This window comes from Nicotiana tabacum, chromosome 17 (assembly GCF_000715075.1).
Source record: "Nicotiana tabacum cultivar K326 chromosome 17, ASM71507v2, whole genome shotgun sequence".
Taxonomy (NCBI): Eukaryota; Viridiplantae; Streptophyta; class Magnoliopsida; order Solanales; family Solanaceae; genus Nicotiana; species Nicotiana tabacum.
This window is the reverse complement of record NC_134096.1, coordinates 116,744,230-116,757,951: the sequence shown is the minus strand read 5'-3', so window position 1 is coordinate 116,757,951 and position 13,722 is coordinate 116,744,230. Positions and strand designations below refer to the sequence as shown.

The window sequence follows — 13,722 nt, the reverse complement described above, 5'->3', positions numbered from 1 at the left end:
AAAATAAAGAAAGCAAAAATGGACCAAGTGGTCCAAAAAATGTTTGGGGGATGGCAGTATATTACAAACTTAGGATCTCATTATAATGATAGGATTCTGATTACATGGAGGCAGGATTATTACAAGGTGATACCTGTGCAAATAATTGCTCAAATGGTAACATGTGAGGTGCAATTCATTCCTCAACAATTGACCTTTATGTTATCAGTGATCTATGCTTTTAATACTAAGGAGGATAGGTGGAGTTTATGGGAGAATATCATATAGCAATGTAAGTTGTGCACAAAACCATGGATGTTTGTGGGTGATTTTAACTCTGTGCTTAGAGAGGATGACAGAATAGGGGTAACCCTGTTACATGGGCAGAAATAGTGGATTTTCATAATTGTGTTGACACTTGTGGACTAATAGAAAGGCCAAATACACCGGCAGCCCCTTCAACTTGTTTTCACTTTCCACTTTAATACTTATTATTAAGGTCGTTCCATTTTAACACTCCAACCAGCCCTTTAGTGTGTCACCCAGACACAAAAGGCTGACATGGCAAGGTGAATGTTTTTCACTTTTTTCAGGCGCGTGAAATAGTCCAATAAAATAATTTCTCTTTTAATTTTTCAGAAAATATAATGTACACAAAGGAGTAATTCTAAGTTATGCCAAGCTTCCGTTTTAAGATCGAAGCTTCTGCTTTAATACATAGGATTTAATATTGATTATCTCATTTTTAAGATCCAAGCTTCCGCTTCAAGACTTACTCAAAAACAACCATGACTAAGAGTAGCTTTCTCCTCGAAAACGTTTAGCATTCATATATGAACAAGAATTACTCGAATCGGTACTATTTTTTTTTTTTACCAAAAACTATATGGGGGGATTGTATTTGATGAGAAGAAGCATGTACAATATTTGAAGCTTGCTGAATTGGAGTGAAATTGAAATTGATATTTTGTCGAATACCTAGTATACCCAACTTGCCAAATTCTCCATTTTCAAATTCGTCGAAGCTGAGTGGATCAAAGCTGAAGAAGAGGGGTTAAAAACACTCCCTTGAGGTGCAGAAATTGTTCGGCATTGGTTTTGCTGTATTTGATTGGCTTGAACACCATCTCCGGCCTAATAGAGCTCGTCGGAACTTGGAGCTTCATCGGAGTTACCAATTTTGAAGTTGGAATGATCCAAATTTTAGTGGGGAGATAGATTACGACCTAGGTAAAAACCTCCCGCGTTTGGATTGGATCGAATCTGTTCAGAACTGGTGTGAAGTTGGAATGCCCATGTGATGTTTTGCTACAGTTTTTTGATGTGTCCGGCAAGGTTTGTGAAAGAATTTGATTAATTATTAAAATGAAAGATGAAATAATGGTGAAGAATTGGCCAAGGTTTGTACTGAATAGTTGAATTGATAGAAGAAGTTGGGAGTGGGGGGGTCAGGAAGAATATAACAGAGAGTTCTTATTTTTTTTATCTTTTTCCTTTTTCCTAAAAAAATTTTAATGTCTCATCCATGTGTCTCCGTTTTATTGGTCATTCTGGCATGTGAATTACACGCATCTATCGTGTTTGGCTGCCTAACATTTTAGTGTCCGGATGACACACTAAAGGGTTGGTTGGAGTGTTTAAATAAAACGATCTTAAGAATGAGTGTTAAAGTGAAAAGTAAAAATAAGTTAAAGGGGATGCTGATGTATTTAGCCTAATAGAAATGCCCCACTTAGGGAATCATTACACATGGAATGATAAACATGCTGACCAAAGAATTTTCTCAAAGTAGACTGGGTGTTTATAAATGGGGATTGGCTTGAAGATATGCCTCCATGCAGGGTAATATATTTGCTTGAGGGTATTAGTGACCACTGTCCAGCAAAGATTTCACTTACAGCAGAGAAAGATAGAGCTAAGAGGTCATTCCAATATTGCAATGTATGGGCTCAACACCCACTCTTTTTAGAGAGGGTAAAAGCAGGATAGGAAGTGCAAATTCAGGGATGCAAAATATTGCAGGTAGTCAAGAAACTGAAAATGATGAAAAGAGGATTAAAGCAGTTGAATTCTCAATACTTCGGAAACATAGTGGGAGAAGCAGATGAAGACAGGCAAAATCTTTAAAAAGCTCAAGAGAAGCTGCAGGCATGCCCTATGAATACTGAATTTCAACAACAGGAGAGAGAAGCATACAAGAAATTTAGGGAGTCTTCCTATTTGGCAGAACTATACCTCCAACAGCAAAGCAAGGCAAATTGGATAAGGTTAGGAGATGATAAAACTAAATATTTTCATTTAGTAATCTAGCACAAGAGGTTGAAACAGGCTACTACTCAACTAAAAAATGAACAGGGAGATTGGCAAAGTGATCCAGATGTAATTGCAAAAAATTTTGTGAATTACTATGTAGAGCTACTAGGGCAAAACTCTCCAACTAGAGTTAAAGCAAGAGAAGGATTCATAAAAATGGGACCAGTGCTTACCATATAGAATCAGATAGACTTGCTAAAACCATATAATGCTAAGGAAGTCAATGAAGCAATATTTTAGAATGACAGTAGTAAAAGCCCTGCACCAGATAGTTTTGGGAGTGGATTTTTCAAGGCAGTATGGAGTATAGTTGGAGAGGATATCACTGCAGCAATATTGGAGTTCTTCCATAATAGAAAGTTATTGAAATAACTGAATTCAACAAACATAACACTGATACCAAATATGGAGGACCCAGAATATGCAAGTCAGTACAGGCCCATTTCTTGTTGCAATGTAGTGTATAAAGGCATCTCAAAGATGTTATGTAGCAGACTTACACATGCAGTTAGCCAGTTAGAAGCAGACAACCAGGCTACATTCATTCCACGTAGATCTATGATGCACAATGTTCTTATATGCCATGACCTATTGAGGCACTACAATAGGAAAACTTCTGCTAGATGCTTAATGAATATAGATTTGAGAAAAGCTTATGATTTGGTGGAATGGAAGTTCTTGGAGGAAGTACTGAAAGGCTTTGGGTTCCCTGAGAAGTTCCTACAACTGATCATGACTTGTGTGAAATCAACAAAGTTTTCTATTAAGATCAATGGTGAAGGTCATGGATATTTTGAAGGAAGAAGGGGGCTTAGGCAAGGAGATCTCATGTCTCCTCTATTATTTGTTTTAGTGATGGAATACTTATCTAGAACTTTAAAGTTCATGAGTGGTTTACCTAACTTCCAGTTTCATCCTATGTGTAAACAACTTAAACTAACTCATTTAATCTTTGCAGATGATCTTATGATCCTCTGCAAAGGTAACATTGCCTTAGTAACAAGAGTCATGGAAGCATTGCCACACTTCAGCAAAGCATCTGGCCTGATTGCAAACTTAAAGAAGTCAAATATTTTTATAGCAAGGGTTGATGAGGTGACTAAGGAGTAGCTGCTAACTAGGACATGATTCACACAAGGTACATTTCCTATAAGATACCTTGGGGTGCCTCTGTCATCCAAGAAATGGAGCAAATTGGAAAGCTATCAATTGGTGGATAAAAATAACAAGTAGGATTAAAACTACATATGCCAAGCAACTGTCCTATGCAGGAAGACTTCAAATAATCAATTCAGTGTTATTCTCCATCTATAATTTTTGGGGGGCAGTTTTCATATTACCCAAAGTGTGGTTAAGGAAGCTGATAAAATTTGCAGGGAATATAAATGGGGAAGTTCAGAGGAAAAGAAAAAAGTTTTCCTTGTGTCTTGGGAAAAAATATGCTTTCCAAAGAAATATGGAGAATTAAATGTGAAAGGAAGCGGACTTTGGAATGTAGCATCTGTTGGAAAATTATTATGGCAACTGATTGATAAACAAGACTCCTTGTGGGTGAAGTGGGTGCATGGAATCTATATGAAGACCAATACTAGTATTTGGAACCATAAGCCACCTTTGGATAGTAGTTGGTACTGGAGGAAACTTAACTCCTTAAAAGATGAAATGAAGGCATGGTATGAGCGAGACCACTATTCTCTAACTTTTGGAGGAGTATACTCAATAACTAGAAGTTATACAACTCTACTGGGAGATATGCCCAGATTGAACATAGCAGACTTAATATGGAGTGCAATTGCACAACTAAAGCACAGGTTCTTTATGTGGTTAGGAGCACAGGGCAGACTATTAACAAAGGATATGCTCCGAAAACTGAATATCCAAGTTGAAGATGGAAGCTGTTGTTTATGTGATGCAGGAGCAGAAGAAGAACCCAATCATTTGTTTGTTGCATGTAGCTTGTTCACAATACTCAGAGGAGCAGTTACAGTTTGGGCTGGTGTTCAAATACAGGAGGGAGACATCAGGAAGACTTTGGAGAGAATAAAGAGGAAGAATTGGAAGCAGACCAAGAAAGAAATAGTAGCAGCAATATTTGGATCAATGTTCTACCATACATGGAGGGCTAGAAACTAGAGAATGTTCAAAGGTGTCAATGTAAATATAGAGGATGTAGTAAGACAGATTAAGCAAGATGTTATAGAAAGAATAGATACAAAAGGTAGATCAAAAAGGGCTCATACATGTAGAGAATTTCTGCAAAGGATCACTGTATAATTGTAAGTAGTATTTGTCTAGAGGCTTAGTTTCCACTGCACCCTTCCTAGAAGGTGGTTGTGGTATTAAGTGCTCTTTAGGTGTAATAATTTTGTTATAAATGATAATATTCACAGTTGTTACCCCAAAAAAAAAAAAAAACTTAAGAACAAGAACAAAAGTAAAATTACTAGGGCAAAAAAGGCATTTTCATCTTCAATTCATCAATTAACACACCATTTGAACTATCTTCTATGCTCAGTATTCACATCTTTCCAGTCACAAAAACAATCTTCTGTAGCATTGCATCTGGCAATCTTGTTTACTAATCAGTCAGGTAAGCAAAGGAGGCCCATTCTCAGCAGCTGTTCGAGTATGTTCGTGACTATGGCTTCTTGACATTTGTACATCTCGATTGAAACTGGTCCTTGACTTCGCATAAGGAGCGTCTCTTGCTACATAAAAATGGAAAAGCCATTTTATCGCAGAATGATCCATCCATAAGCAAGCATATTTTAGAAGAAGAAAAAATGGATTCTATATGCAGGTCAAAATTCAATTTTTTTTACAGATGTAGATTAGAAACAACACATAGGCAATGTATTTGAAGGTGGCCTTTATTGAGGGTTAAAAGCATAGAATATCTTACCAGCAATTCTCTGAGCTCGGAGGATGTTCTGCCGTCTCTTCCACCAGCATGTTAAGCAGGTAGCAATAAGCAGGATAGCTGCACACGCCCCTAAGCCGATCCCAATTTTTGCTCCAAGCGTAAGATGGGTTCCACACGTTGGTAATCCCGGAATACCACAAATGCCTGCATTATCGGTGAAACTGGAAGCATCCATCGTAAGTTATTTGTCATAGATTACTGAAACGACAAGCCAGAAGTTTTGCAGCTTTTCAATTTAACCACATAGTACACGCCCGTGAACCTCTTAAGTAACAGCATACGAACAAAAATTTTAATTACATTTCTCAGCCTAAAATACATGATTGGTGATTGCAGCTATAGGAATACTTTAAAGGCTAGATCGAGGCCATCTTCGGATAAAACTGGTACATGCTAGCAGAAATAGTCTGGGCTAAGGAACTTATCCAGACTCCACGCAGCATATTCATGATAAGGACAGCTAGAAAATGGTCAGGCAACTCCTAAGCTCTGCAATGTTCTTAAGGCATAAGGAATCATGATGCTGCACACTATAGTTATTTGCACCACAAAACGGGCATATATGAGCTACTACAAGAAATTCATAAAAGAAAACACTTAAAAGGACGCTTCACAAAGAACAAGCACTGTGCCAAACAATATGATGATAATAGGAAGCGTACTTGAAGCTAGCTCTGTGCAAGAGCCTTCCACCTAATGCGGCAGGAACCCTTCCAGAGAGTGAGTTGCCATTGAGATTCCTGTAACAAAGCAGTAATTTAGTGCTCTTTATCGATCATTCTTTTGTCCTCAACTGATCAAAGCTGAAGTATCTTACAGCGTCCGTAATGAGGTCAATTGCCCAAGGCTTTCAGGAATTGATCCATTGAAGAAATTGAATGAGAGATCCCTGTAGTGCAAATCTTTGTCAGCCACTCACCAGGTAAGATCCAACCCTTTTTTCATTACTAATGGAATATCCTTCACTAGTTTGCTAAAAATGGAATGAGATGATCTTATGTCGTTTCTAGTTGAAAACAGACGTCTTGAGCAATCGTAGAGGCACTTTAATTCGATAAAAGTAATACTGTCTGTTCTAATACACAAAAAATATTGTGATCTTTTCGCACCCAAGGTGTGGCGGAGCAGTCAATGTAGTGAGACCAGGATTCTGCGGAGACCTTGGTGGGTAGAGTTACTCGATCTGGCCTAGATACCGTCATTATCAGAAAAATTATATACAATTACAATATATTCTCCAATAAAGTTAACAAGGATGAGCAATATGACTTTTATTTCACAATCCCCAAAAATATTAAAATCAACAGTCTTCCCCTTGAACCATTACTACCAAAGAGAAAACGAGATCATCTCTTATTCCTATTAGCAAAACTAGGAACCTAATCTTCAAGCTCATTTCTAATGATTGGCCATACTGCAGCACAAAAATCAGCACCGCTTTAAGAAGAATGGGCTATGATATTACTGAAAGAGGACAACCAGTCATATGCCTTAACACTCAAAAGGTAAAATTGAGAAACTCCTTAATTCCAAGTTTGATTATCCATTATTCTGTCAGAAAGGAAAAAGAAATTAATTCTGAAAAGCACATGAATTCTGAAAGCTTTACTCACAATGTCTGCAGACTAGTTATCGTTCCCAATGCCACGGGAATAGCCCCATGAATGCTGTTTCCACTTAGATTTCTGTAAAAGCACACAAGGAAAGCATGGTCAAAGGAGATCATATTTAGAAATGGTCGTTCCAATGCTACATGTAAGAATAGAGCATCCAGAAAAGTGGGATGCTTTAGAAGATTTGAGAAGGATGCGGTGCCAAAAGATGTTTCGGGAACATGTATTTGTCTTTGGCAACATATATTCTGAAAACAGAAGGCACTTGCCAGCTGTGTTTCTAAGCTGTGTTTCTAACTTACATGCTCTGAAGATGACGCAATCGAGAAATTTCATTTGGTAAGAAACCCCTTAAACCTTGATTGTCCAAGCCACTGACCTTGCAGGTAAAACAGTTGGAAAAAGAAATGGAGTTAACAATGATCATACAAAAGAAACTCAACCCATTCACAGTGTCAAGAAAAGCCAAATATAGATGATAGAAGATTATCGAATTTGGTCAAAAACTTGTACTGAAGAATGCAAAGATAAAAGGGAACATTTACACACAGAAGCAGTTAAATTAGAAGAGGGAACATGTTGTCTAGAAAATAGTAACAAAGTTAACGCACACTTCAAGAAAAATAGAAACCAAACAAGTTTATAGAGACTATGCATTAGAACTGAAGCAACGAAGACACCACATTTTACTATTCTAATAACAGGATTTGACTGCGACAAATATGCTCCTCCGAAGACATTCATTACACAAAAGCTTGCAAGAAAAACCACACAATATGAAAGCACAGTGCAAGCTTACCCTGCAGATTTTGAAAAATGAGGACACCAAACAAAGGTATCTTGATAACAAAACACATTTTTGTAATGAAAAAATTACAAGTTGGGATTGAGATTCTTGATAACAACAAAAAAAAAAAAAAAAAAAAAAAACCAGTGAAATCCCAAAAGTGGGGTCTGGGAATGGTAGTGCGTAGGCAGACCTTACCCATACCCCGAGGAGTAGAGAGGTTGTTTCAGATTCTTGATAACAAAATACATTATTATACTGTCATAGTGGAACCAAGAAATGAGATAAAAAATATATGAATTATGAGAATTGTACCAGTTGAAGGTTTAACTAACAAATACTTCATCTAACTTTGTTTAAAACTGGCCAATTACAAAAGTAAGAAGTTACAGTAAAGAGCTAAAACTATCAGTATCACAACTAAAAGCTATTAAACTATCGGTATCACATGAATAAGTTTAGATTTCAAAAGACCTACTCCCTTCATCCTGTTTTAAGTGATGTGTTTGACTGGATAAAGTTTTAGAAAGAAAGACTTTTGAAACTTATGGTCTAGCCATAGACATTTGTATGGCTATAAATCGTCTCACTAATGGTATAATGGGAAGTTTAAAGTTAAATTGTTTCTAAATATAGTGGTTGGTTTTATGAATGGGTGTGAATGAGAAATGGTAGAGGCACCTTTTGAATCGCATCTCTTCATCTCACCCTTTCATTGTCTATAAATTTAGAAGCTTGGCCTCATTTTTCATATATTGAAAATTCTGAAATTTCTTTCTTTTTCGTTGCACTGTTTTTCCGAAAACAAATATAAGTGTAATGTGTGATTTACTCCGCCTTATTGCGTTCGCTGAAACACTGGGGTTTGAAGTACCACTACACTAGTGTGGGTAATCCGTTTTATCGTGGGAGAAAATAATCCTAAACCTTGGGTACTAAGAGGGGATTAAGTTCCTTAAGGAAACACTGTGAATTCAGTGGGCTCGGATTTAATTTCCTTCTTCATCTACATTTTCTGTTCTAAGTTCTATTTTTCTGCTTATATGATTTTTTCTGGTTGTGAACACAGATTTACTAACATATAGAAAGGTCCTTCCTTTTGGGATAAACTAAAAAGGAAAGTATGTCACATAAAATGAAATAGAGAGCGTAATAGATTAAAAATAATTTGATGCTCAAATACAAATTACATGACAGCTAGGGATGGTAATTTTTTAAAGGTGGAGTAGTTTGTACTTTGCCTGATTACAGTAAATCACCTAACCCAAAAAAAGCAGAAATTCCTGACGAATTCAACTGCTATCCTCCTCCAAACTCCACATGGGCTTTCTGGTCTATTTAGAAAATTAGATCTGCATCTCCATAAGAATCAGTTCATGTGATCTAATGGAGTAATGGGTACTCATTTTGCCTAAAAAGTGGAGGTCTTGGGATGAGAAACCTAGTAATCCATAATAGAAGCTTGAAGATAAAGTGGCTGTGGGAGTATTATTGACAACGAGGCTTACTGGAGGAGGGTGATCATAGCTAAATATGGTATAGAGAGTCACTGGTGCCCAAAGATAACTTCATCTCCATATGGGGTAGGACGTTGGAGGAGTTCAGCTCAGATGTCTACTTTGAAGTGGGTACTGGTTAAAATATCAGTGTTTTGCATGATAAGTGGGTTGGAAGCAGCCCACAAAAAGAGGAATTCATTGAATTATTCCCGTGTGTGAGATACCCTCATGCCAGTATAATACAATGTAGAGACAGTAATTCTTGAACACAGTATTTAGTAGTAATTGCCAAGACTGGAAACTGAGTGGCTTAATGGAATTGATAGCTGGAACAAGTGACAATAAACTCTCAGAGGAAAGACAGGATGAAGTGACAGTAATGATTAGTGGACAGTTCACTATGAAAGCATGGTATAACATTCAACAAAACACAAGATACCCCTCATTGCCGCAACTCCCCTTTTCTGGCCACTTTCACCATTCTTCTCACCGTCTCCTTCCACAGCCCCCTTTCTGGCCTCCCTCTAGTCCTTGGCTTTTGCTCTTCACAATCTCAATATTCCACCTCATTGTCGCAGCTCCCTTTCACACACTCAACTTGGCTTTCCCTACTTTGTGTAATGAATGTGTTATTTAGTGAACTACACACAAAGCAGAGAAAGACAAGTCGTTCAACAGCTTACCACCAGAAACATGTTAGATTTGTTGAAAAATATTAGAGATGGAACACTAAGAACACTTAATCAACAAACAAGGATTGAATACATCTCTTCAATTAATGAATAGATGTGTCCTATGTCCTATAAAATTGGATACATCTTTCAGAAAATATTGTGCCTTTTCAACAGCAGGCACATTATATCTTGAATCACTCTAAATAAATTCCAACAAGATTGAGTTGTAGAACTTGAGGAAAGAATACAAAGAAAATGAGTGTTTGTGTGAGTGTGTGCGAGCATATGTTTACAGGATGAAAAATCTCTACATGTGCGAGGTTCTATATGTGAAAAGTGAATCTAAAGCTGCCCCTGCCTCTTTTTCCGTTCTCCTTTGGGTGGGAGGCAGGCTATTTATCTTGGGTGGATTCATGATTGTGTTAATCAGATAATTCACCACGCCGTCCAGAAATTTGTCAACCAAAACCTATAGATTGAGTTGTGGAACTTGATTGAAGAACACAAGCAAAATACACGGGTGTGGGTAAGTTATATTTGAATATGCCCATATATATACACCATATGCCTGACTACAAAAACCTACATATAGATAGAAACTTCTGTATGTAAGAGCAAGCTTAATTACGTACAGCCCATCGATGACCCATTTATTGCTAGCTTTGTCCAATTGACAATCTGCTCCACTCCAGGGATGTTGTTGGGGCACACATGGATCACCGTTCCATCCAAGTCGAAGAGGAAGTCCAAGTGCATTCTTTAGCGACTGCAAACCCTTGACTGCAGAAGTAAAGAAAGATAAAATAGTATCCATAACAGGTCAGGTAACTTCTATAATCAGAGCAGTGGAATATTAATGGCACAAGCTGAACTCATGAGTCAAAAAGGAATAAAGAACTACTCTTGGCCCCTTTTTATAGCATAACAAAGCCAGAAAGCTATCCCAGCGGTAAAACTTGCACAACTTTAGATTACATCTTTCTTTCCCACTTTAAGCGCTGAACAAGCATCCAAGAAACGTGAAGTGGAAAATTTTAACTTATTTACCTTCGTCAGGTAATGTTTTAGATTCAGCTATTATAATCTCAAAAATTTCAATGGCGCTAATTATGGCATGAGTCCCATTTGTTGGATGCAATGTGATTGTCAAGGTCCTGCCACTGACTAAAACTGTTTTATTCAGCACAAGGGCACTGTTAACACCCCCAGCCATCTTCACAATGTCAACATCTTGAAATACAGTGTCACCATTGATAGAGATGTCCATGACCCTCTGTCCCACGGCTGTAACTGAAGGATCAGTTTCCGCAAAGTGTAACCAAACAGAGTAACGTTTATTGGGATCGACATCCATAGTGTATGTTAATTCTGGCTCATTGTCAGTACTAAGAAGAGCGGTTTGGTAAAGAGCTTCTGGATAGAAGTTTGGTGCTTTGGAAGCTAACTTTGTACTGTTTTTGGTAGAAATGGGACGATCAGAATTCTGACCAAAGGTCGTGATTGAACCCCAGAAACGATCTCCACCCCAGTGATCCCCACTGTAGTCAACATCAAACCTTGAAGTCTGAGCACCACAGCTGAGTCTTTTAACAGTTCTAATGATTGTCCCTTCACCAAAGTCAGGACCAAAATAGTATGCTTTGCCATCTACTTGGAGAATTTCAATTGCAAGTATAGCAGGATCTCCATGACCCGTGCTGTGGAAGCAAAGAGAGGCAGTACCATCATCAAGAAAAACAACTGTTTCAACAAATGCTTGTTCATCGTCATGATTGCTCCAACCAGATGGCAAAGAATAAACCAAGGTGCCTTCAACAGAAACATCAAACAGTGGTTCGTTATCAAAGCTTGGTTCTGCAACCAATCCAAAGAATATTCTCACTGAATAGTGGCCATGGGGCACTCTGTTGATATTATAACAATTCTCAGGTCCCTCCGATAAAGGGAAATACCGCAGCGTAGTGAGTGGAGGCGTAAGGAAACTTGGGGGTGTTCCATTGGTAGGTATCCCTCCTGTATATGCAAAATCCTTATACCAGCGGGTATTTGTAGGGGCAGTATGAACATCATGTCGAGCTCCACAGCTTATTCGCATTACATATGGCTCTGCAGTGAATAAACAGTTTAGTGAACAAAATATCAACTTGAAGAGCCTAATCATTAGTAGCAAGTTTACAAATATCATGGAATAAAAGCAATAGGTATCCAGAAAAGGTAGAACAGGTACACTAAAGAGGAAGCAAGTCCAACTCGAATATCAGCGGCGGACTAACTTTTAATCTTCACTAATGTTACACCGATTGAATGCACTTGAAAGCTTATTCTTATCGAAAAGAAGGTACTCATAAAGGTACTTGACAAGTTTATCGGACTATACACTTAAGAGGGAGTAGGAGCAGCTTGAATTTTTGAGGTGGAATAATGTTTATTTTTCACCAATGTTACCTTGATTTGGTTGCAGTTAAAAGCTTATTGTTACCAAGCAAAAAGTTGACTAAGGAGGCTTAACAGGTTTTCGACTTTACCCTTATTTGCTCCTTCTTTGATTTGTCAAGCCTCCACCTGAACAATCATGCTTACTCCCTCTCACACCCCACTTCAAAGTTCCACCCTTTAACCGAAAAAGACCCAACAAAAAAGGCGACCTGAAACAACTAAGTGCAACACCTAGCAATGACAAAAACATTACAAAGGTTTACTCATTTAGAGAATACTAATCCGTGTAGGGATAAATGTGAGATTTAAAGAGCCCTTAAATTGACTTAAAAGAAAAAGATCTAGTATTGGAATGAAATGGACCCAAGTAGAGTGGAATCAATATAAAAGATTCACATAGCTAACCGCAATTGTTCCAAACTGATTCGGGAAAATTGAACCGCAGTTATAGACTTCTTTTAAGGATCACTATAGCTTAAAAGGTCAGCCAAAAAAAAAAAGTTCAAAATATCAACTCAGGAACAAAGCAGCAGAACTAAGCTAAAATCAGTACATTTCAGCAATTTTAAAAAATCAGTAACGATAAAACAAAAGTGAAGCAAGTCCATCACAAAATTACAATCAATGAGCAACACAATTACCATTACTACTTCTAGACAAATCCACAGAATTAAAAAATAATAATAATAACTACTTGAAAGTGTAGTAAATTTTAGTCCAGTAACTTAACCACATAGATCCAGTAACAAGTGTTCATAGTAAAAGAAAAAAAAACCCAGTAAAATGCTTGACCCATTTTCACAATAGAAGCACAGAAAAAGGGCTGACCACGGCGAGAGCAGACAAGCTGAAGACCCACGCAGAAGCAAATGAACAAGAAACCATAGTGGAATCTCATCATCTTGAACTCCAAATGCTACTTGGGCTTCCTCCAATTCTTGTTTTTCCCCCCTACAAACTCATTGCATTCACACTCAAATCTTGTACTTGCCTTGTGGTTTTGTGGGCACTTACCATAAGTTCATAATCAGTAGTAGAGTTATAATGAGGACGAGCTATGCAGGTAAGGAAGTAAAGGAAAGTCGAATATTTAATTCTTTTTTATCTTTTCTTCTTTGATATTGACCCGTGAAAATGAATGGGCGTTGTTAGTATGCTTATAAGTCTACCGCTTACAGTGAAGCCAGCTGCCTAATGAATGAATTATCACGTGCATCGCTGGTTTGTAGTGACTTTTAAGCCGGTCAAATTAACTTTTAATTTTTTTTTAGTTTTTTTTTATATTTAAAAAAGTTAAAAAAAATTTAAAATAATAAATTTAAAACTACTTAAAATAAGTTAAAAGTAATAAGTTGGTTGACTTAAAAATTATTTCTGCCGAAAACTCTTTTTTTTTTTAAGTCAATCCAAACGGTTATCAATCATAAGACATTATGATCTGAATCTAATCTAATAGTATTGTTTCTTAGTACAATTAAGTTGTTGATAGACCTTTGTT

At 37.3% G+C, this 13,722-nt stretch overlaps 2 protein-coding genes across 3 annotated transcripts; one reads left to right on the top strand and one right to left on the bottom strand.

Annotated features, from left to right (window-relative positions):
- Positions 1-2,697: 2,697 nt before the first annotated feature.
- On the top strand, positions 2,698-4,425 carry LOC142172066 (uncharacterized). The gene is made up of 2 exons (XM_075235831.1): positions 2,698-3,398; positions 3,621-4,425. The coding sequence occupies exons 1-2, from the start codon at positions 2,698-2,700 to the stop codon at positions 4,423-4,425; spliced, it is 1,506 nt and encodes a 501-aa protein (XP_075091932.1).
- A 216-nt stretch (positions 4,426-4,641) lies between these two features.
- Positions 4,642-13,354, bottom strand: LOC107830475 (receptor-like protein 4). Of its 2 annotated transcripts, XM_075234919.1 has the most exons (10): positions 13,053-13,352; positions 12,314-12,455; positions 10,836-11,894; positions 10,421-10,568; positions 7,131-7,202; positions 6,829-6,900; positions 6,033-6,104; positions 5,878-5,955; positions 5,195-5,376; positions 4,642-5,000 (listed from the first exon to the last, which is right to left on the bottom strand). In XM_075234919.1, exons 3-10 carry the CDS (start codon positions 11,881-11,883, stop codon positions 4,879-4,881), a joined length of 1,794 nt encoding a protein of 597 aa, XP_075091020.1. In that variant the 5' UTR covers positions 11,884-11,894; positions 12,314-12,455; positions 13,053-13,352; the 3' UTR covers positions 4,642-4,878. The 2 variants fall into 2 exon arrangements, with proteins under 2 accessions (XP_075091020.1, XP_016513527.2); XM_016658041.2 differs by lacking the exon at positions 12,314-12,455 and having other exon boundaries at positions 13,053-13,354.
- Between the last annotated feature and the right edge of the window lie 368 nt (positions 13,355-13,722).